Below are 23,022 nucleotides of genomic sequence, written 5' to 3'. Positions count from 1 at the left end.
ATTCAACACTCCTGTTCTGCCGGTGAAGAAGGCATCGACTGACGAGTACCAATTTGTTCAAGATTTGTGGACTGTTAACAAAGTTGTGAGGACCTTACACCCCCAATCCTGAGCCCATATACCCTACAATTGGCTCTCTCGCCTTCCTGCACTCATTTTACTGCTGTAGGTTTAAAAGAGGCTTTCTTTTGTATCCTTCTGGCCACTGAGAGCCAGCTGATCTTTGCTTTTGAATGGGAAGGGGACAAAGGAAAAAAACAGCTCTGTTGGGCTGTGCTACCCCAAGGGTTTAAGAACTTCCCCACTATTTTTGGAACAGCGCTGGCCCAAGATCTAGAGTGGTTACCTCCCCTCAACCAAGGAGTGTTCCTACAATATGTGGATGACCTCCTGATACGAAGCAAGTCTGAGGAAGACTCCATTACAAATACTGTGATTGTCTTAAATTTTTGACCAAAGCTGGACACCAAGTGTCTTTATGAAAGTTACAAGCTAACCTCACAGAGGTAAAACACCTAGGTTTCTTCATCTCCCAAAGGGCAGATGCATTTACTACCTGAAAGAATAGAAACCATCTTTTGCCTGGCCCCCCTCCTAAGACACATAAACAACTTAGAGGATTCCTAGGAATGGTGGGTCTTTGTCACATCTGGATCCCTAATTTTGGGGTCTTGGCACAAACTATCAGGCTACTCGGGGGGCAGAGAGAGATCCTTTCAAATGGACTCCTGAATGTCGATGAGCCTTCTGTGATTTAAAGTCCCAGTTGAAGGAAGCCCCACCCTAGGACTGCCAGATTATCAAAAACCCTTTGAATTACATATAGATGAAAGAAGAGGAGTAGCCTTGGGTGTGTTAACACAGTTGTCTGGACCACAGAGACACCCTGTTGCCTATTTCTCTAAAATTCTGGACATTGTCTCAAAAGGCTGGTCAGCGCGCCTCAAAGCAGTTGCTGCAGCTACCATTATCATAAAAGAGGCTAATAAATTTACTTTGGAACATGATACTATCGCATTTGTCCCTCACTCAGTGACTGTAGTATTGGAACAAAAAGGACATTTGTAGCTCACCCCCAGTTGGCTAGCACTATATCAAACTCAGCTTTTGGGAGAATCAAATTTGACTTTACAGGTCAGTTCATGGCTAACCTCAGCCTCCCTGTTGCCACTCGGCCCCTGAGAGGAGATTATTCATAACCATATTGAAAGTCCTTGATGATATTTTTTCACGTCGACCCAATTTGCAAGATAAGCCCCTGCTTGACCCAGATGATATCTAGGTCATTGTTGGCAGCAGTTTTATGCAAAACGGAGTTCAGCGTGCAGGTTATACGATTGCCTGTTTTTCAGCTGTCATTGAAAGCAAGCCCATACCAGCAGGCACCTTGGCCCAGAAGGCCGAACTCATTGCCACGATCAGAGCCTTGGAACTGGCAGAAGGAAAGAGAATTACAATTTACAAGGATTCCCACCATGTTTTTAAAGTACTGCATGTGCATGGAGCTTTGCTCAAAGAAAGGGGTCTCTTAAACGCAGGAGGCAAAATTATTAAGTATGGAGCTGAACTGTTGCAACTTTTGGATGCTGTCCTGAAACCCCAGCAGGAACCATGCAATAATACGAGGCAATACCGCAGTCGATCAAGAAAGCCAAAAGAGTAGCTGCTGGAGTCTGCCCAATTTTCTCTCTCCTTCCAAACTTCTCCATGCCAGATGAACCTTCCCAATATACTCAAGAAGATTTACAGAGAGTCTAGGAATGGGGTGCCACTCGAGAGAGTCAGGGCTGGATACACATCACTGACAGTAAGATTTTCATCCCTGCCAATCAGATTTTTTATTTGATTTTTAATTTACATCAGGCTTCACATTTTGGGAAAGAAGCCGTATTTGATTGGGTAACAAAACATGCCTTGGCAGAAAGCTCATTACAGCCATTCAGCATGTGGTTGACACTTGCTTACTTTGTGCTGTCAATAATCCAGGTGAAATACGGCAAATTGACTTTTGTGAAGTGTTCAAAGCTAAACATCAGATAAAATATTTCCTGGTGTGTGTAGATTCTTTTTGAGGATGGGTAGAAACTTTTCCCTGCTGGGCCAAGACAGCTGAGAGAAATCATCTCCTGCTTCGGACTTCCAGAAGGCCTCAATAGTGACAACAGCGCTCATTTTTTATCTGCAGTGGTTCAACACGTTTTGCCTGCTTTAGATATTAAGTGGAAACTCCACACAACATGGAGACCCCAATCTAGTGGAAAGGTTGAAAAAATGAATCAGGCCATAAAACATCACCTTAGTAAACTGTGCAAAGAGACCAGGCTGCCTGGACAGATGTCCTGCCACTGGCCCTCCTCCGAGTCTGTATTGTACCCCGGGGAAAACTTAAAATCAGTCCTTTTGAAATACTCTGTGGGAGACCATATTGTCTCAACCAACTCTCCCCGCAGTCCTCCACCCAGCCCCCTAATGTAATGATGTCTAACTATTTGCTTTCTCTAACCAAAATTCTTTCCCAGCTACATTCGGCAGTGTGGGTTAGGCAGAAGTCCGCTCTTGAGACAGCTGTGCGCTATTTCAAGCCTGGCAACCAGGTGCCCCATTGAAAGTGGAAGAACCTCCCATTACAGTGTAAGTGGACTGACCCTTCCCCATACTACTCAGCACTCACACAGCTATGAAGCTTGCAGGAATGGATCCATCATGCCTGTGTCAAGCCCCTCCCAGTCCACAGGGATAAGAAAGAGTGGAAAACCCAACCCACTGATGGCCTGAAGTTAAGACTTTCTAGGGTTAAAAGTAAAAATGTTTTTGATGCTAGCTTAGATGGGATTACCTTTGGATACCAGAAAGACATCTGCCTGGGAAATCCTTGTCCCTGAGATAAATGCTCCCCCCAACCCCTTGTTAAAAGATGAACATTTTTAGATCTATATTGCTAGAGAAGTGTTAAACATTACTAATTTTTGTCTGGATGGGGGATTGCATGACAACTCTGCCCTCAAGTCCTGTCTCATCGGGGTTTGTACTCCCTTAAAGGCATTGAGAAATTTCACCATTTTTTAACACACAAAGAGTTATGATATTCTAACATTTATAGTTGGGGGCCTGTTACTAGATTCATGAAGGATTTGAGTTTTCTTGGCTGACCTCTTGCCTGCCAGATATTACCTGGCTAAAAACCTTTTTCATTAGTAGAATTGAATGGGTTGCTATAGACCTGTTAATCTGCTGCTGTCTCCAATTTATGTGGCCTATATGTGGGGTGGCATTCTCTGTCCAGAGTCAGACTGTCCAATGGATGGCTCAAACCTGTTGCAGACAAAAGACCCAATCCTTTTGCTTAAAACTTTCTGATCTAAAAGAATAGGTTGAAACTTGGGATAGGTGTGTGTGGCCACCCAAGCTTCAAAAGGGGGGAATATGTGACCCTAATACTCCCAAGAATGTTTTCTCCTTTTCAAAATGGGAGTTGAGAGCTTGACATAACAAACGCCATGATGAATCTATTTTTTTTTTTTTTTTCCTTTTTTGCCCGCCTTCTCCTTTCTGCATACCTTTGCCAATGACTTTGTTTTGCTCTGTCCGGCCACATGTGACTTATGACCCCCCACAGGAAGATTAGAGCCCAGATGGCTGGCATGTATATCTTTAGCCTGATAAGGAGATGTCCAGCATGTATCTCTTTAGTCTGATAAACAGTCTCTTGTAATTATCTTGTAATGAATAACTCATTTGGCCATGTCATTTATGGACTACAAAGACACTTCTAACCTTTGTAAAAAAATCATATATAAGCTCTAATGTAAAATTGCCTTTTGGGGACTTCATAGAGAAAGCCTGCGTTGCTGTTGGATTTCCCATTGGTGGACATCCAATAAAAAAACTTTCTCATTTAGAGTAGGAATTACTTGGAAATTTTCTCAACTTGGGGACTCGGAGGACATTTCTTTGCTTCTACTGCTCCATGGCACTGACCCAAATCAGGAAACAATACAGAGGCTCATATACCACTACTTTCACATATCCATAGGAGGACCCACATTTTTCCCATCATATAGACTACCCTCCCTTTATCTAGTGAACTTTATATATTGTTTAAAATGTTCTCAAGTGTTTCCTGGCTGGATTTTTACCTGAGAAGTAAGGGTTAACTTGTGCAAGACTGAGCCTTTCAAGCTGGCCATCTCCTGGAAAACTTGTAGTGCTGAGAGATTCAGGCAATCAACTATGGACAGGGACTGGACCATTCTTCAGTCCAGGGGAGGGGTGGTGATTCCCAGTCATCTGTGGTGAGCTGGCAGAATAGGGCTGGGGCTAAAGTTCCTGCAAGTATTTCTATTATATCCTGACTCCTAATCACTCCAGGGCAGAAGCTAGAAAATCTTTTCCAGTGCCACTTAAAGCCCTACTTCCTAAGGGTCATGGTCACTCTACTTGAGTTGGGCATCCAGTCCTACTAGACCCTGGTGTTGCCTTAGAATGGGATGTCCCCACACCTGCTCCTTCTCCTTCTGAGTCACCCCCAACACAACCTGCTGCAACAGGCCTGGTGTGTGCTTCTTTGCCATTTAACTTTGTTTGCTTGACAAAAATTATATTGACAGAAGACCCAAGAAAATATTCTTATGCCCATTGCCTTCCTTGAAGATATAGAGAAGGAAAGAAGAAGGGAATTAGATGGGGGGATCTTGTCTTTGACTTGTTGGTATCCTGAGTACCTTGCTTTCGTGGAGCTCACTACACTGAACACATGTGGCACTGCTGGTCCATAGAGGGTCCATTTGAATCCTAAATAGGAAGAATGACTCAGCCTGAATAATACCACAGACACAATTTATTTTGGACACAAGCTCATTAGATCTTCGTCTTCTAGGGCTCCAATTCCAAGGATTGGGAATAGCAAGGAATGGAGTATGGAGGTGATCTTGTTGTTATGCCAAGCATGGGATTCATGGATTCATGAGAAATCTTCCATGGGATTCATGGATTCATGAGAAATCTTCCATGGCTTGTCATCAGGCACACTTAATAAAAATTCAGTCCGCCTTCACAGGACCACCAGAGCCACTTTTCTAAAACACAAATTGGATCATGACATTTCCTCTGCTTCAAAAGCTCCATCCAGTTACCATTCTATCTCTTTATCTGACTGCTCATTACCCTTTGGACTCTGCCTTAGATGACCCACGACAGTCCCTCTAAGACACTCCACTTCTAACCAGCTTAATCACTTTCCCATCTCCAAAGGGGGACCCATATTTTTTCCTTCATCTAGACTGCCTGTCCTTTATCTGGTGAGCTTTATGCATCCTTTATGCCCCTTCTCAAAAGTTCTCCACTCTGACAACCTTCCCAATTCACCCAGACAAAGCTAATAATGGCTCTCATTGTTCCCACAGAACCTATTAGAAATCTGTGCAAATCACTTATCTCACTCATTGTAATTATTGATTTGGGCCTGTCTCCCCGACCTGGTTGTGTTTATTTTTTCTTCTCAACTTCACCACAATGCCTACCTGGCACAGGAAACCCATTGCTGCAGAGTTGATTCCTACTCATGGTGACCCTATAGGTCAGAATAGAACTGCCCCATAGGGCAACCAGCCTCAAGGAGGGACTGGTGGATTCCAACCTCCAACCTTTTGGGTAGTAGTCATGGCACTTAATCACTGTGCCACCAGGGCCCCTGCCTGGCACAGGAGATATTCAATAAGCTGGGGTTTTCTGTTCCTTCCTTTGGTCCCTCCAGAATTTCCCATTTTCCAGGAAGAGTTAAACACTATGCTTGGCATCTTTAGCAGTAAAGAGGAAAGGAAGATGGAAAATCCTTGGTAATAATGATCCTGTAAATCCTGGGCCACGGCTACCCTGGAATGCAGCTTCACTTCTACGGGAGGGACTTGGATACAAGAAACGGAAGTTCTTCCGCCATTTGCTTCTAGCCCCTTTCTTATGAAGCACAGTCCACTGGGGGCTCATCTACTCCCTCAGACAGCTCTTGAATGATTTATACTTACTGGGATAAGAGGAATTTTGCAGACATGGCCACACCCGTTGCTGCAGCATTTCATTTCTTTTGGACACCATTCATCTCCTAAGCATCGTTCATCACACACTCCAAACATATTTTGTGGCACCGGTGGGCAGACGCCAGGTTTTTCTCGCCCTGAAATATACAATGATCTTCTTGCAGCCTGGAATGGTTACTAAGACAGAGAGGAGAACTGATGCCGGAGGTCTAAAGCCCTCCTATCTGGCAGGACTCCAGCCTGTTCCATTTCTTCCTTCACATTCTTGAACTGTTACTTCAGCTTCGGCAGCTCCACCCTCACTCTGAAGCCTCTAGATCCACACTCTGGCCCTTCCGGAATGTTCTTACTTCAAATACTGCAGAGTGTCACAGGTAAGAAATCTACACTGACATAACTCCCTCCTTTCCACCCCTTCGTAAGAAGATATTATACTATCTGTGATCACAGGTTGCCATCTCCCCATCCCCACACATGCCGGGGCTCTTTCCAGAGCTACTCCCATGTGGAGTCCCACACCCAGGGCATGTCTCCTAACTAGAGGAGAGACCTTTCTCTTTACCCCCATCATCTAACCAGACTTATCCCAATCTAATAAGAGGAATGGGACATGTAGGCTAACCATGCATGAAGTTCAGAGGAAATGTGTCTAACAATACTAAATCTCCACTCTGCAGAGGAGACACTGCCTGCTTCTGTGGCAAACCATCCCAAGGTGCAAGGCAGACTCAGCCCTTTCTACTTTCAGGTAGGATGCCCTCAGCACACTCACCTGTGGAAGGAAGACTCTTAGCGCAAGCCATCTCCATCCCCAGGGTGATGAAAACCACCAGAACTAAAACTATGCCTGTCCTCATGTTGGCCTTTGATGTGATGTACACACCGAGCTCAGCTCCAATTTATACCTTCAGTGTTCCTGAAAGGGAGGGTGGGGCAAGAGACAGTAAAGCAGGAAGAATTCAATAAAAATGACACACTATCTAGGAAGTGCCCACAAGTGACCTGGTTCCTTTGTTCTATTTCACAACTGGTTTCCCTCCGCTTAGGGCATTCAGCTTGCTCTACTCCTGGCCCCCTGGGAGGAAAGTGCCTACCTGAATGGGAACATTAGGGGAGCATTCTGGGGTGCAGTAGTTTGGGGTAGATGGACGGAGAGAGTTTGCTTGACCTAGTACGTGAGGAAAAAGACTCCCTCCTATCTGGAGCACGAAATAGGGAGACAGGCTGTGCAACAGAGTAGAAAACACAGGCCTGGCATCCAGAAGTTGCTCCACAAATTGTAGCTCCTATTCCTTCTTCTGCCTCCTTTGTTTTGGCTCTGGCTGTCACCCAGAAACCTAGAGAAACCTTAGCTAGAAAGTCAAGTAAGCAGATGCCAGCTCCCTGACCCCAGGATAAGAATAGGAAGTGTATGAAAAGAGGGGAAAGAAAAACAACAACAGTCTCATATTGGGCAATGGTCCTATGTTGCCCCACCACAATGATCCCATGGTATCACATGTAATTCCTGCATGAAGGATAATTTCACGAGGGTGATCAGGCTTTCTGCCACCTTCCCTGGAAGGAGGCATCTGATGACCTAGCCTCTGCTGAACTGAGTTACTCCCTTCCAGTTTGCTCAGGGGCAGGAGGGGGTGGAGAAAGGACTTAACTGTAGGAGACACCAAAACAAAACAAAAGCCATTGCTGTCAAGTCAGTTCTGACTCACAGTGACCCTATAGGACAGAGTAGAACTGCCCCACAAGGTTTCCAAGGAGCGCCTGTTGGATTTGAACTGCTAACCTTTTGGTTAGCTGCTGTAGCACTTAATCACTATGCCACCAGCATTTCCAAATGGTAGGAGAGGAGATCCAGATTCTTGCCCTAACCCTGCCCTCTTACTAATAATAAAACCAGAGGCAAGTCATGATTCACCTCTGGGTTTCATTCATCATATGAAAGGATGGGCCTCTAAGACCTTTCCAGATAGGAATCCAAGTCCTCTCAGAGAGTCAAGGGGGTCTCAAGAAGAGGGAATCTTCCTCATAACCTGGCTGGTGGTTTTTGTATCCTAAGTAAAGCTTTAGCCCTCATACTCAACTGCTAAAGCAGACCTTCCACTTGAGAGTGCCTCATCTCATTATAGTTCATCGCCTCTGAATGTATCAACTAACCTTCTAGAACACTCCTTTCTGAGCTGTAGCGAGTGGGCAAAGTGGGTCAACATCAGTGACTCTTCATTTGGGTGATTGTATTAGTTTCCTAGTGCTGCCATAACAAATTACCATCTTGGTGACTTAAATTACACATACTTACTCTCCTACAGTTCTGGAAACTACACGTCCAAAATAATTTCAAATGGGTCAAATATCAAGGTATCAGCAAAACTGCGCACTCTTGAGGCTTTAGGGTAAAATCCATTTCTTTGCCATTTCCAGATTCTAAAATTGCATTCTTCCATTTCTTGGCTCCTGGCCCCTTTCTCCATCTTCAAAGCCAGCACCGTGGCATCTTGCTTCAGCTGTCACATTGCCTTCTTCTTTTCTGTAGTAAAATCTCCCTCTGCCTCCCTCATATAAGAACATCTGTGATTGTGTTCAGGATTCACCTGTATAATCCAGGATACTCTTTCCATTTTAAAATCCTTAACTCAATCACATCTGCAAAGTTCATTTTGCCATGTAGGGTAACATTCACAGGTTCCAGGGCGTGGACACTTTGGTGCCCATTATTCAGCCTACCACACTGATCTACACCTCGTCTCAGGCCTCAGGGTCATCCAGCCTATTGCCCAACCCCTCCCTCAGAATAGGGTTGTATGTCTTTCTCCAAAGACCACGCCCTAACCTTCTAAGTGACCCCACTTCCTCCTCCCTTCACTCCCTTTAAAACCAAAACCAAACCAGTTGCCATCAAGTCAATTACAACTCATGGCTACCCCATGTGTTTTAGAGTAGAACTGTGCTCCATAGGGTTTTAAAGACTAACTTTTTGGAAGCAGGTAACCAGGCCTATATTGTGAGGCACCTGGCGGGTGGGTTCAAACCGCCAACCTTTTGGTTCATAGTTAAGTGCTTAACCATTTTGTGTCACCTAGAAACTTCTCATTGCCTTAAAAAAAAAATAAACCCATTGCCATCAAGTCAGTTCCTACTTACCCACCCTATAGGACAGAGTAGAACTGCCCCATAGAGTTTTCAATGAGCAGCTGATGGATTCAAACTGCCAACCTTTTGGTTAGCAGCCAATCTCTTAACCACTGGCTAGAACAACACTGTCCAATAGAATTTTCTGTGGTGATAGAAATGTTCTACATCAGAACTGTCCAATGTGATAGCCACTAGTCATTTGTGGCCATTGAGCACTTGAAATGTGACTAGTGTGATAAAGGAACTTAATAACTTTTTTTCATTTTAATTAAAACGAATTGAAATTTAAATAGTCACGTGTGGCTAATGGCTAGCAAATTGACCAGCTCTGTACTAGGAAAATGAAAGCAGAAGCTAAGACCAGGCAGTTTCTTTGCTTCTAGCCCCTCCTCACATCTGTTTGGATTAGCTCTGTGCCCTCCCTCCTTTTCCCAGTCCCTGTTGAGTCTTAAGGAGTTTCCTATATGGCTTTTGGGATGAGGCAAGTGGCTAAGGGCAAGACAAGAACGGAACTATGTTTATTGGCCCCAGGGAAGTATAGGCCCCCCAGTTCTGCTTTTGCACCGGACCAAGAGCACTCGGCTTATTTCAAGGTGGACCCCCTCCTCACCCTCTTCCCGCAATGGGTCACCCTTTTGGGAACCACAGAGGTATGTCACTGATGAAGGTACACAGGAAAGGACTCTAAACTGGAGTTGTCACTGGCTGAAGTCTGCTCTTTCACACACTTGGAGTGAACTTTGGAGAGTCACTTCCCCATCTCTGGCCTTCAGTTTCCAAACCATGAGAGAGTTGAACCAGACAGTCTGAGAGGTTCCTCTCTGCTTTAATAGACTCTGATCCCATGTCCATGGATTAAGTCTCTTTTATGCATGTAATTATTTTTCAGAGCCATGTTCCCTCTGATCCATGTTATAGGATGTTCTGATTGAAGGATATCACGCAGATATGGCTCTAGGTTACTCTTGAAACACTCCAGGACCAAACCAGATGTTCGTTCCTCTGTCCTCATGATAATACTTCATATTAGCTTGGGCTTGTCCTCATGCTAATGCTTCACATTTGCTTGGTCTTTAGAGTGCTGATCCATTGACTAACTGGTTCTCATGAATCTTGGGAGAACAAGACAGTATTACCATTTTAAGAGAAAAAGCTGAGGCTCAGGGAGGGGAGAAGAGAACCTTCTGGGTGCCAGCGCCCATGATGGGCGATTTACATATCACTCTTTAATAACCCTTTGAAGTGGATAATATTATCCCCTCGTTGTTGTCGTTGTTGTCGTTGTTAGGTGCCATTGAGTTAATTTTGGCTCATAGTGACCCCGTGGGACAGGGTAGAACTGACCATAGGATTTCCTAGGTTGTACTCTTTATGGGAGCAGATCACCACGTCTTTCTCCCACAAAGCCACTGAGTGGGTTTGAACTGCCAACAGGCAAGTGCTTAACTGTTGCACCACTACACAGGTGTGGAAATGCAGGCCCAGTAAATTAAGATGTCTTTCCTGATGGTATACTGATAATAAGTGATGTAGGTCCACTTTTCTGACTCTGAATTGCTGGTTTGCCCCTCTGTATTTTCTGCTGCCTCTATAAACACTTCCCTACAAGATGCTGAAATGATAACCCTTAGCACCACAGCTCTGTTTCCTTTTCAGATCATCCCTTTGTGATGTTCTCCAAGCCGATTTAGCAAGTCATTTTAACTCATTGAACATCTGTTTCCTCATCTATAAAACTGGGGGAATAACAGTCCCTGCTCCATTGAAAAAAAGAAAAAAAAAAACCATTGCTGTTAAGTTGATTCCGGCTCATAGAGACCCTGTAGGACAGAGTAGAACTACCCCATAGAGTTTCTAAGGAGCTTCTGGTGGATTTAAACTGTCGACCTTTTGGTTAGCAGCTATAGCTCTTAACCACTACTCCACCAGGGTTTCCATAAGGGTGTTAAAATCCTTGTTGAAACTTTAGATGAGATCATGTGTTTACAGCATTTAGCCCAGAGCACATAGTAACTCAGTAACTGCTTATTCTTATTACTTTTGGAAGCTGTTATCCGTACTAATTTTTTTTTAAAAGTCTTTTGTTGTTGAGTCAATTCTGACTCATGGCACCCCCATGCGTGTCAGAATAGAACTGCAGTCCATAGGGTTTTCAATGGCTGTGATCTTATGGAAGTAGATTGCCAGGCCTTTCTTCTGTGGTGCCTCTGGCTAGATTAGAACTGCCAACCATTCAGTTAGCAGCCAAGTGCCAAATGTCTGTGTCACCCAGGGATCTATCCATACTAACGTTGTTGTTCTGTGCCATCAAGTTGATTCCCACTCTGAGCGACCATATAGGCCTGAGTAGAACCCCACCATAGAGTCTCCCAGGCTGTAACCTATACAGGAACAGATCTCCAGGTCTTTCTCCCCCAGAGTGGCTGGTGAATTTGAATTGCACACCTTTCAGTTAGCAGCTGAGCACTTAACCACTGCATCGCACAGTACCAGGCAATTCCCTTCACCCCAAACCAAATTAAAACCACAAAGGAACTGTCTACATTTTTAAAAAAGTTTTATTATGAAAACACATGGAATCAAACTACATTACCCATGTATTCTCTACAATAGCAGAGAAACAGTAGTGGTGGACCATCCCCATGGGGGACATGTGTCCCTAAGCAAAACAAACATAAATAATAACAACATCACATAATACAGTAACATGGCACATAGTAAAGATTAAACTAAGAGAAGGAACAGGGAATGCTGAGAGGAGCCTTGAGCATGGAGAGGATGTGTCTCACTGAGGAGTGCCGGGGCTCAGGTGCCCCTCTCTGGAGACTTGCTGCTCTCGGGCCAGGAGTGGCTCAGTTCAGCTCCAGGTCATCCATGTACTCCTGCACCCAGGGCTCACTGGGGTTGGCACAGACTTCCCTGCCCCTTTTGGTCTGGAATCTGAGGGTGAGGAATGGACAGATTAGACTCCCATGGAATCTTTGAGGACATCTGGTACTATTATTTGCTTATAGCAGGCATCTCTCTCTACTTCAGCACAATTGCTGATGTTTCACATTGAGCAGCTCCAGTGATGGAGCTCCTGGTGTGGCACTGGAATAAGATTCCCTGTAACTTTCACCCTTGGGACTTCATTGTGGCTCAGAGGTTACCCAGATGAGGAATCAGTGAGTCTTGCAATTAATGTGGATACATCTCCCCATTCCCTGCTGCCCCTAACAACAACTTTTCTACATGTTTTCTAGTATGATTTAGGAAATCAGTTCACTTCTTATTTGACTTGTTTTGACTTTCCCTGGTTTCCTAACCTCTGCCTAACTTCCTTGCAGGAACCCCCCTCCTCTCCCTTGGCTCTACCCAGCTCCTACAGGACTCAACAAGCAACCTCATGACCTGTTCCCTCACTGCTCCCTGGACACCAGGGCTTTCAGCTCTGAGATTTGCTTCCCTGGTGCTTGGTCCCCCACCCCCACCCCAGATAGGCCCCCTTTTCACTGTACTACCCTCGCCCTTGCCTCCCAGAGGAGCCTAGGGGTTGATACTCACACCACAGCTGGCTTGGCACAGAGGCTGCTGGTCTCATAGTAATCAATCACAAAGTTGCGAGGAAGTTTCCTCAGGGCGTAGGAGAAGCAGCAGGCAGTAGGGGGATCTGAGCCCACTAAAAGTAAAGGATGAAGTGAGATCAAAGCTCTACATGAGAGTTGCTCATTTATAGCATTCCTGTGGAGCTACCAGAACCACAAATATGGTCCCTAACATAAAATTCCAATTACCCTGAGTGGAAGTCATATTTTGAATAGAGAATCCTCAGAGAAGATCATGGAAGAATTCTAAAAGATTGGAGCTGGATCGAGTCTCAGAGCTAATGGCCAACTCCCTTCATTTTACAGGTGTGAAAACCAAAGCACAGAGAAAGGCAGGGATTTGACTGAACAACTAGTTAGAAGCAGAGACAATTCTTCAGCCTGACTTCTACCGCATCCTTTTTTCTGTATTGGTTCCTATTTGTTTCTTAAAAAAACAAAAAACAGGAACTTGAATATTGTTAAATGTCTACTAGAATCCACATTTAACAGCAGACTATTTGGAATCTTCTAGGTCCCACTGTTGGACCACCCCCAACTAGAGAAGTGGACTCTGCATACACACTGACTCTAGAAATAGCAGCTGAGAAGATGGACTTACTTGGTGCTGAGAGGGCCGGAGAACAGAAGGCAGCCACAAGCACAAGGAGAGAGAGGATGGCCATGCAGTGCTTCATGGTCTTAGCTGAAGAGAGACTTTCCAGAAGCTGAGACTGCAGAGCTCAGAAGCTTCAGAATTCAGACTATGTTCTGTGATGATACTGAGTTGGGAACCCCTCTTTATAGGGACTTTGGGGCCTTGGACAAAGGTGGGGGCACAGGACAGCAAGTGGAATTTCCAGGGTAGAGATGATGTCATGGTGTGGATCAGGGAACTGAAGCTAGCTGAGAGTGAAGAGCTTCTAACAGCTTCTCTTCCCCAGTGCGATGTCATCACAGAGGAAAGAGGAGGGAAGTGGAGGGGAAAAAGTGGGCTGCACCCCAGACGGAAGTGGTACACCAAAGGCAGTGACTGAGACTGGGGAGAGAATTGCAAACCCCAGAGGAAGGATGAAATGTTCACACCTTCTAGAAGGGCTTTGTAGACAACAGTTGTGAAGCCACACAATGAGTTTAATTGTTGGGTTTTGCTTCCTAGCCTCTCGTTGATCTGTCTGTGGTTCATAGAGTTAAAATGTTTTGTTCATGAAACAACAATTCCTTCTTCGCACCATTGAAATCATAAACCGAGAATACAAGGGACTTGTGTTGTGTCCATAGGATTAACCAAATCAATTGCCTCCAAGATTGAGGCCATTTCTAAGTAACAGTCAACAGAGAACCATAACACATGCCTCTTGAATACACAACCAAAAAAGTGCTCACCTTCTCTAGAGAACCTTCTCTGACCTTCTTCCAACAGAATTATGTATCCTCTATGCTCCTACAGCCCTGGAGCTACTTCCTTTATATCACCTATCACATATATATCTATGTATTTGATTGTCTTCTCCACTGTATTACGCAAAAACTGTATTATGCTTATCAGTATATAGACAGTAGGTGTTCAATAAATGCTTGTTTAATGAAAGTCCAAAGGGAACATGTGTAATGTGGATTTAGGATCTGTACCCCATTTAGTCAAATGAAGGAAGAATGAGCTGAGTATTCTGACACTCTATCCAAAATGTCTTTCCACCAGCCCAGAGCCAATGGTAATTTCTCTCCTCCTCCAGCCCTCAGCCCACACCTCAGTGGTTTTATGACAAGAGATACTATTCTAAGACTCAACCCTTTCCAGCTCAGGGTGGAGAGGTGACAGTAAGAGTCAGCCATGGTTCCTGGGACTCCCTGTGCATTCTGGGAGCCACCCTTTCACTACCAAGTGGGAAGAGCGCTTCACTTTGCCTCATTCCTGTACTGCAGAGGTTTCTCATTCCCACACTTTTGACTAGCACTGTGCTCATACCTCTATTCTGGGCACTTTCACACCAGTTTTGTCATTTTTTCCTCCCAGTCTCTCTAGGCTGCAGGCAGGACCAACAGTCACAGCAGTAAAACAGCCTTGCAGTGCAGAGCTTCTGCTACTTTTTGTCTCCCCTAGCACAGCCATGTCCATGGTTTTATCTGATCCCAATCCATTTTGCCATTGTACAGATTAGGAAAGCAAAACCTAGAAAGATTAAAAGACTTGACCAAGGTCACACAGGATGTATGTCAAGACTCAATGTCTTCTCCCTCATCCTTTTTCCTGGTCCAGAGAGGACTGGACTCACTCTACAGGTGTGACCCTCTGAGATGGCACATGGAGGGAATCTCTGAAGATACCAGGCTCTCTGGAGAGATTGCTAAACTGATCAGGAGTAGAAAACAGAGGTAGTCAATCTGGACATCCTGACCTCTCTCATAAGGACTTGGGCTTAGATTCATGACTGTCAAGAGAGTATTTTTTGTTGGGTTCAGGAGCACTAGCCTCTAGGAGGTGGAATTCTCAGAACCCAAGAATTCTTTTGGAGCAAATGTTGAGACTGAAATCCAAGATGAGCTGGAACACATGGTCATTTTGCCAAGATAATAAACCAAGAAGAGGTAAATTCTATGGTTTTGCCAATACGGTAGCCAAATCACTTGGAGAAATGGGAGCAGAAATAGGTCATGGACTGAAGAAACAAATATACAATTATCCAAAGCTCAGTGTTCAGGATGGAATCCACAGGGCAGCTCATCTGTGGCCACAACACTCCACCTTCCGCCAGCCATTTCCACTCTTCTTAAGGTGGAAATGGGTCTTGGTCTACTGCTACAGTCTGCTCCCTGGCTATCAGGGGCGGAGGGCAATGACTTTGTTGTTGTTAGGTTCTGTCGAGTCAGAGTGGACCAATGAAGGTGAAAGACTACAGCCTTCAGTATGGATTACCTTATGTACAAAGGAACCAAATAGTGCCCAGTCCTGCGTAATCTTCACAATTGTTGTTATGCTTGAGTCCATTGTTGCAGCCATTATGTCAATCCATCTCAATGAGGGCCTTCCTCTTTTTCACTTACCCTCTACTTTGCCAAGCATGATGTCCTTCTCCAGGGACTAATCCCTCCTGATAACATGTCCAAAGTATGTGAGGTATAGTCTCGCCATCCTTGCTTCTAAGGAGTATTCTGACTGTAATTCCTCCAAGACAGATTTGTATATTCTTTTGGCAGTCCATGGTATATTCAATCTTCTTCGCCAATGCCATAATTCAAAGCTGTCAATTCTTCTTCAAACCCATTAAACCTGTTGCCGTCAAGTAGATTCCAACTCGTAACGAACCTGTGGATTCAGAGTAGAACTGCCCCACAGAGTTTCCAAGTAGTGCCTGGTGGATTCGAACTGCGGACATTTAGTTAGCAGCAGTAGCACTTAACCACTATGCCACAAGGGTTTCCACTGGAATTCTTCTTCAGTCTTCCTTATTCATTATCAGGCATTTGCATGTATATGAGATGATTGAAAACACTATTGCTTGGGTCAGGCACACCTTAGTCTTCAAGGTGACATCTTTGCTTTTTAAGACTTGTAAGAGGTCTTTTGCATCAGATTTGCCCAATGCAATGCATCCTTTGATTTCTTGACTGCTGCTTCCATGGGTGTTGAATGTGGATCCAAGTAAAATGAAATCCTTGACAACTTCAATCTTTTCTCCATTTATGAAGTTATTGCTTATTGGACAAGTTGTGAGGATTTTTATTTTGTTTATGTTGAGGTGTAATCCATACTGAAGGCTGTAGTCTTTGATCTTCAACAGTAAGTGGTTCAAGTCCTCTTCACTTTCAATAAGAAATGTGTCATCTGCATAATGCAGGTAGTTAATGAGTCTTCCTCCAATCCTGATGCCCCATTCTTCTTCATACAGCCCAGCTTCTTGGATTATTTGCTCAGCATACAGATTGAATAAGTGACTTTAGAGAGTGCTAAATTCCTGAAACAAGGGTAAGACCTCGCAATATTTGGTGAGCTCAAGAAAAGTTCCAGTATTCCTTATGAAGCTTCAATTAAAAGGATATTTTGAATACAGAATACAGTCAGTGTCTGAATAGATGTGGGAGATGAGGCTGTGGGGAGTCAAGCATGAGTCCCAGGTTTCTGGTGTGGAAACTTGGTAGGAAGGGATGCTTTTTACTGAACAGACAATACAGAATGAGGAGTGATTGTGGAGGAAAGGGGCTGACCCAATACCAAGATACACACACAAAAATGGCAAAAACTCAAGATAGGAAACAAGGGCCTGGCTGCAGAAAGAAGGGGCTGCGTCAACAAGACACTGTCTCTCCAGGGCACTCTAGGATGCTGGAAAGGTAACCCCAGGGTGTTGTCTCCACCTTCATGAAAGGTGGGGCCAAACCTGGTACAGCCTAACTATGCAGACCACACCTAAATAATGGAGGCCAAGGCTAGGTCAAACAAGGAAATCATTATCAATAGATCCCTCCATGGAGCCACTTAGCTTCCAAAAGAGAAGAGCTAAGACGGACAACAGAGGAGGTGGAGCTGAAGGGCCAGAAACTGGAAGGAAAGCAATCCGGGAGGGTTAGGGCACGGGAACGAGGGTGCGCAATGAGGAAGCCAGCATAGCACAAGGCAGTGATTGTGAAGTCAGAATTCCCTGGACCCATGGCCAGGATGCTCTGCTGGGCTGAAGTGGGGCTTCAAAGAGAGGCTGGAATGAACCAGAAAGCTAGGACACAACTCAGAGCTCCTCTGTGATAAAGGGTCCACACTGTTGCCTGCTGGCTACTTTCTGTTACCACCACCTAAGGTATCTTGGATGGTCCCCGAAAGATCAAGATCTTGACCCTCTGGCTTTTGGTCCTTTTCTTCCCATTAGTTTTCAGCCCCATAGCAGGACTTTAGTCATAATACATACTGTTAGCCAAATAATTAATTCATTCACCAAATATTTATTAAACACCACTGTGTGTGAGGACTCTGCTTATTGTCAGTGATAGACAGACATGGAATTTACCCTCGTATATAATTGACCAATTCTACTGAGATTCCTTAGGACTCAAATTTCATCTGTGTGACTCGGAGCAAGTTATTTCACCTGGGAGCCTCAGGTTACCACCTAGGAAATCTCTAAGTTCCTTTCAGCTCAACTCCTTTATATAATTCACTCGACATATATATATACTGGATGCATACTCCGCTTGCAATTATGTCATCTTCCAACTCAAGTGAAAACACATACAACCAAGGGCTGTTTCTTGGTTTGGGGATTGATATAAAATAGAAAGCCTTAAAATATATAAACAGTAAGATAGAATTATAGGGAGCCCTGGTGGCAAAATGGTTAAGTGCTTGGCTGCTAACCAAAAAGTCTACGGCTCAAACCCACCAGTGGCTCCAAGGGAGAAAAGACCTGGCAATCTGCTCCCATAAAGATGACAGAGTAGGAAACCTATGAAGCAGTTCCGCTATATCATATAGGTTTGCTATGAGTCAGAGTCGATTCGACAGCACACAACAAAGATAAAATTTTATATTCAATAAATCACTTTTATTAGAAAGAACAAAATTATAAGAAATAGAGACTATGTCAGGAAATTCATCAATTTATAGTTACCATGTGCTAGGATTTGGGGGTTTTAAATCAACAGTACATGGTCTATACTTCTGAGGAGAAAAACTACATAAATAAATAGTTACAACACAATGTGGCAAATGCTGTAAACCGGGAGGTAAATAGTAAGATCCAGTATTAAAAAGTGCTTGATTCAGCAATTTCCATTTCCTTCTTCTCACTCTTCCAGACTCATGTAATCCAGCTCTCTGAAACTGAATCACGAGTGTGAAGGGGGTTCCCCAAGGAGAGAGTGAAAGAATACCAACTTGGTATCAATCGAGAGCTGGAGGCAGAGGGGGCAGGGTGAGGAGAAAGAGGCATTGTCTATGATACAGAGTTTCCAATGAAACAAGTGACAGGGACCCTTTTATTTGCAACTGACAGTAAGGAGGGAGGATACTTGGATGCTAATGCCTCAGTGAAACTTGCCACTGTCCCCGATCTTCCCTTGCTTAGCTTCCCTCTCAACCAGCCTTTAGCAATCATAGAGACGGAAGGGAAACAGAGTCTGTGTGCCTAAAGTAACTCTACAGATACAGGAAGAACAAGAATTCTTAAGGTGTGATCTTGCTGTGCTTATGTCTAATTTTCTCCATTTGTCTCAGATACCTAACATGTCAATTCTATTCCCTTTTGGAGGAATTTAAGACCTTCTCTGGTATGGACTTAATTTAGCTTCATTATCCACATTTTCCCTCACCACTCTGGAGCTATGCTAAACTACTTATTCTCCTCTCCGAGCAGCCATTTCACACCTCTGTGACTGTCTCAGCTGAACTGCCACCTCCCATCCCATCTATATAAGTTCCAATTCTGTGTATCTTGGAAGTCACAACTAAAGTCCCATCACTTCCATGAAGCCCTCCTTGGTCCTCCTGTGGGAAGTCCTTTCTCCCTCTTTCTGGTGTTCTGAGATTTCATTTATTCCTGTCCTAGGAATCCTAGAACTTTTTGCTTTGTGCTGTGGTTACTTGTTCACACAGTAACAAGAAATAAACAAGTAACAAGAAGAAATTAAAGTTGTCAGTTATTTCATTCTGCTTGGATCAACCATCAATGTCCATGGAAGCAGCAGTCAAAAAAACTAAATGATGCATTGGGTTGCAAAAGACCTCTTTAAAGCTTTTAAAAACAAAGATGTCATCTGATGACTAAGGTGAGCGTGACCCAAGCGCAAGCAGCCTTTTCTGTCACCGCATATGAATACAATGGGGTATGAAAGAGAACAGCAAAAGAAGCCCACAGCCCCCAGAAGAAGGGAAATAATAAAGACCGGAGCAGAAATAAGTGAAATCGAGAATATAAAAACAATAGAAAGAATCAACAAAACCAGAAGTTGGTTCTTTGGAAGGATCAACAAAATCCACACAAACCACTGGCCAAATTGACAAAAGAAAACAGGAGAGGTTGCAAATAACCCAAATAAGAGATGAAATGGTGGACATTACAACAGACCCAACTAAAGTAAAAGAATCATAACAGAGTACTGTGAAAAACTTGTTGTTTTTGTCAGGTGCAGTCCAGTAAGCTCAAACTCATAGCGACCCTATGTACAACGTAATGAAATACTGACCAGTCCTGTGCCATTCTCACAATTGTTCCTATGCTTGAGCCTATTGTTGCAGCCACTGTGTCAATTCATCTCATTGAAGACCTTCCTCTCTTTTGCTGACCATCAACATAATCAAACATGATGTCCTTCTCCAGGGACTGGTCCCTCTGATAACATGTCCAAAGTATGTGAGATGAAGTCTCACCATCTTTGCTTCTAGGGAGCATTCTGGTGGTACTTCTTCCAAGACAGATTTGTTAGTTCTTTTGGCGGTCCATGGTATATTCAATATTATTTACCAACACCATAATTCAAAGGAGCCAATTCTACTTTGGCTTTCGTATGCATATTAGGCAATTGAAAACACGATGGCTTGGGTCAGGCTCACCTTAGTCTTCAAGGTGACAACTTTCCTTTTGAACACTTTAAAGAGTCTTTTTTGAAGAAGATTTGCCCAATGCAATGGTTGTTATTTGATTTCTTGGCTGGTGCTTCCATGGGTTCAAATGCTTTTTTGAAGAGATACAAATACACATTGATTTATGGTTGGAAAAAGTTCCCAGCTAATTTTCTTATCAGTCTACTGTCATCTGACAAATTTTCCTGGTGCCTTTGAGAATTATGTTCAAGAAATTTTTTTTAAGTATCAAAAGTGAGGATCTAAATTGTCTGGGATCCTCCATTTCCAAGTCCAAGGGTGGCTCATGCACCATTCCCTTTGCCCTAATTAACGAGCTTATATAAATAGAGATATAGCCCTGGCTCTTGGTCTATGTTTGGGGATCTGAAGGGCACTTTTTGAGTAGAAGGTAACCAACCCTAAGAGTTAATTAATTAGAAATCTTGTTTGTCCTTACAAACAGACTTGTTAAATAATCCTGGATTAAAATTAAAAGTGTTGACTTTCTCACAGATCCCATAGGGTTCTGTGCCTCAGGGCATATATCTCAATGAGAAGGTTGTCCTGAAATGAGACATTGTGTGTGTCCCAACTCCATCTCCTATGCTTCCATTCTGATCTACTCACCATTTCCACATGACTGCACAACCTGCTCATGCACCTGTCCCTTACACACTGAAGTTTGCTTAAATGATTATTCAGGGGGTAGGGCCTGGGAAAAAGCCAACCTCCTGTACAAACTGGGGCAAGCTATTACACGTAATTGTTACTGATTTTTTTGTTTTTTTTGTTCTATGGACATCTTTTTTTTTTTTTTCCGCAACCACTTTGCAAAGGGTAAACATGGCTGACAAGAGAATAAAGCTTTTGGCTCATTCCACATAGAGAAAAAGCTATTTTGGGCCTGTGATTTCTTCCTGAGATCCAAACACTAATGTGGGATTAAGAAAACAAACTTTGAAAGGCCCCGCTTCCCAGATGATACCTTTCTACAACAGTCAGTGTCACAGACTTCCAGAAGGGTCAAAACCAGAGCAAGGGAGCAACCCAAGCCCAAAGACACCATTTTCTTACACCTTATACATATAGTATGGAAAGGTATAATTCTTGCCTGAATGTACTCAGGAAATTGGCATTCCAAAGATGCAAATCAAATAATTACTTAGTAAGGAACCAGAGCCAAACTACAACCTTGAGTATATCCCACCTAAATTTACAGACCATCTTAAGAGTAGATTTGAACCACGGAATGCTAATGACCAAAGACCAGATGAGTTGTGGAATGACATCAAGGGCATCATACAAGAAGAAAGCAAGAGATCATTAAACAGACAAGAAAGAAAGAAAAGATCAAAATGGGTGTCAGAAGAGACTCTGAAACTTGCTCTTAAATGCAGAGTAGCTAAAACAAAAGGAAGAAATGATAAAGTAAAAGACTGAACAGAAGATTTCAAAGGGCAGCTAGGGAAGACAAAGTAAAGTACTATAATGACATGTGCAAAGACCTGGAGTGAGAAAACAAAAAGCAAAGAACACACTTCACATTTCTCAAGCTCAAAGAGCTGAAGAAAAAATTCAAACCTTGAGGCTGCAATATTGAAGGATTCTGCAGGGAAATTATGAAACGATGCAGGAAGCATCAAAAGAAGATGGAAGGAATACACAGTGTCGCTGTAACAAAAAGAATTGGTCAAAGTTGAACTATTTCAGGAAGTAGCATATGATCAAAAACTGATGGTATTGAAGGAAGAACTCCAAGGTGTGCTGAAGGCATTGGTGAAAAACAACTGAGATGTTTCAACAAACAGGTGCAGCACTGGAGGTGCTCACTAGTCTATGCCAAGAAATTTGGAAGACAGTTACCCGGCAGACCAACTGGAAGAGATCCATGTATGTGCCTATTCCAAAAAAGGTGATCCAACAGAAAGTGGAAATTATCAAACAATATCGTAAAATTTTGCTGAAGAGAATTCAAAAGCAGTTGCAGCAGTACATCGACAGGGAACTGCCAGAAATACAAGCCAGATTCAGAAGAGGCAGTGGAACGAGGGATATCATTTCTGATGTCAGATGGATCATGGTGAAAGCAGAGAATACCAGAAAGATGTTTACCTGTGTTTTATTGGCTACTATGCAAAGGCATTCAACTGTGTGGATTATAACATATTATGGATAACATTGTGAAGAATGGGAATTCCGGAACACTTAATTGTGCTCATGAGGAACATGTACAAAGACAAAGAGGCAGCTGTTTGAACAGAACAAAGGGATACTGCATGGTTTAAAATGAGGAAAGGTGTGTGTCAGGGTTGTATCCTTTCACCATACTTATTCAATCTGTGTGCTGAGCAAAATAGTCCAAGAAGCTGGACTATATGAAGAAGAGCATGGCATCAGGATTGGAGGAAGACTCATTAACAACCTGTGATATGCAGATGACACAACCTTGCTTGCTGAAAGTGAAGAGGACTTGAAGCACTTACTGATGAAGATCAAAGACTACCACCTTCAGTATGGATTACACTTCAACATAAAGAAAATAAAGATCTTCACAACTGAATCAATAAGCAACATTATGATAAACGGAGGAAAGATTGAAGTTGTCAAGGATTTCATTTTACTTGGATCCACAACACCCAAGGAAACACCAGTCAAAAAATCAAAGGACACATTGCACTGGGCAAAAAGATCTCTTTAAAATGTTAAAAAAGCAAAGATGTCACTTTAAGGACTGTAGTGAGTC

The 23,022-nt window shown here is 43.4% G+C and overlaps 1 protein-coding gene and 1 long non-coding RNA gene across 2 annotated transcripts; both read right to left on the bottom strand.

Moving 5' to 3' along the window:
* Positions 1-4,831: 4,831 nt before the first annotated feature.
* On the bottom strand, positions 4,832-6,874 carry LOC126063024 (uncharacterized). The gene is made up of 3 exons (XR_007514196.1): positions 6,805-6,874; positions 6,021-6,169; positions 4,832-5,075 (listed from the first exon to the last, which is right to left on the bottom strand). It is a non-coding gene; the product is annotated as an uncharacterized LOC126063024 (long non-coding RNA).
* Positions 6,875-11,737: 4,863 nt separating this feature from the next.
* LOC126063022 (C-C motif chemokine 4-like) lies at positions 11,738-13,629 on the bottom strand. Its single transcript, XM_049861102.1, has 3 exons — positions 13,350-13,629; positions 12,708-12,822; positions 11,738-12,101 (listed from the first exon to the last, which is right to left on the bottom strand). The coding sequence occupies exons 1-3, from the start codon at positions 13,423-13,425 to the stop codon at positions 12,014-12,016; spliced, it is 279 nt and encodes a 92-aa protein (XP_049717059.1). The 5' UTR covers positions 13,426-13,629; the 3' UTR covers positions 11,738-12,013.
* Between the last annotated feature and the right edge of the window lie 9,393 nt (positions 13,630-23,022).

This window comes from Elephas maximus, chromosome 19 (genome assembly GCF_024166365.1).
Source record: "Elephas maximus indicus isolate mEleMax1 chromosome 19, mEleMax1 primary haplotype, whole genome shotgun sequence".
NCBI classification, from domain to species: Eukaryota; Metazoa; Chordata; class Mammalia; order Proboscidea; family Elephantidae; genus Elephas; species Elephas maximus.
The sequence above is the reverse complement of the archived record's forward strand: the minus strand, read 5'-3'. Positions and strand labels throughout refer to the sequence as shown.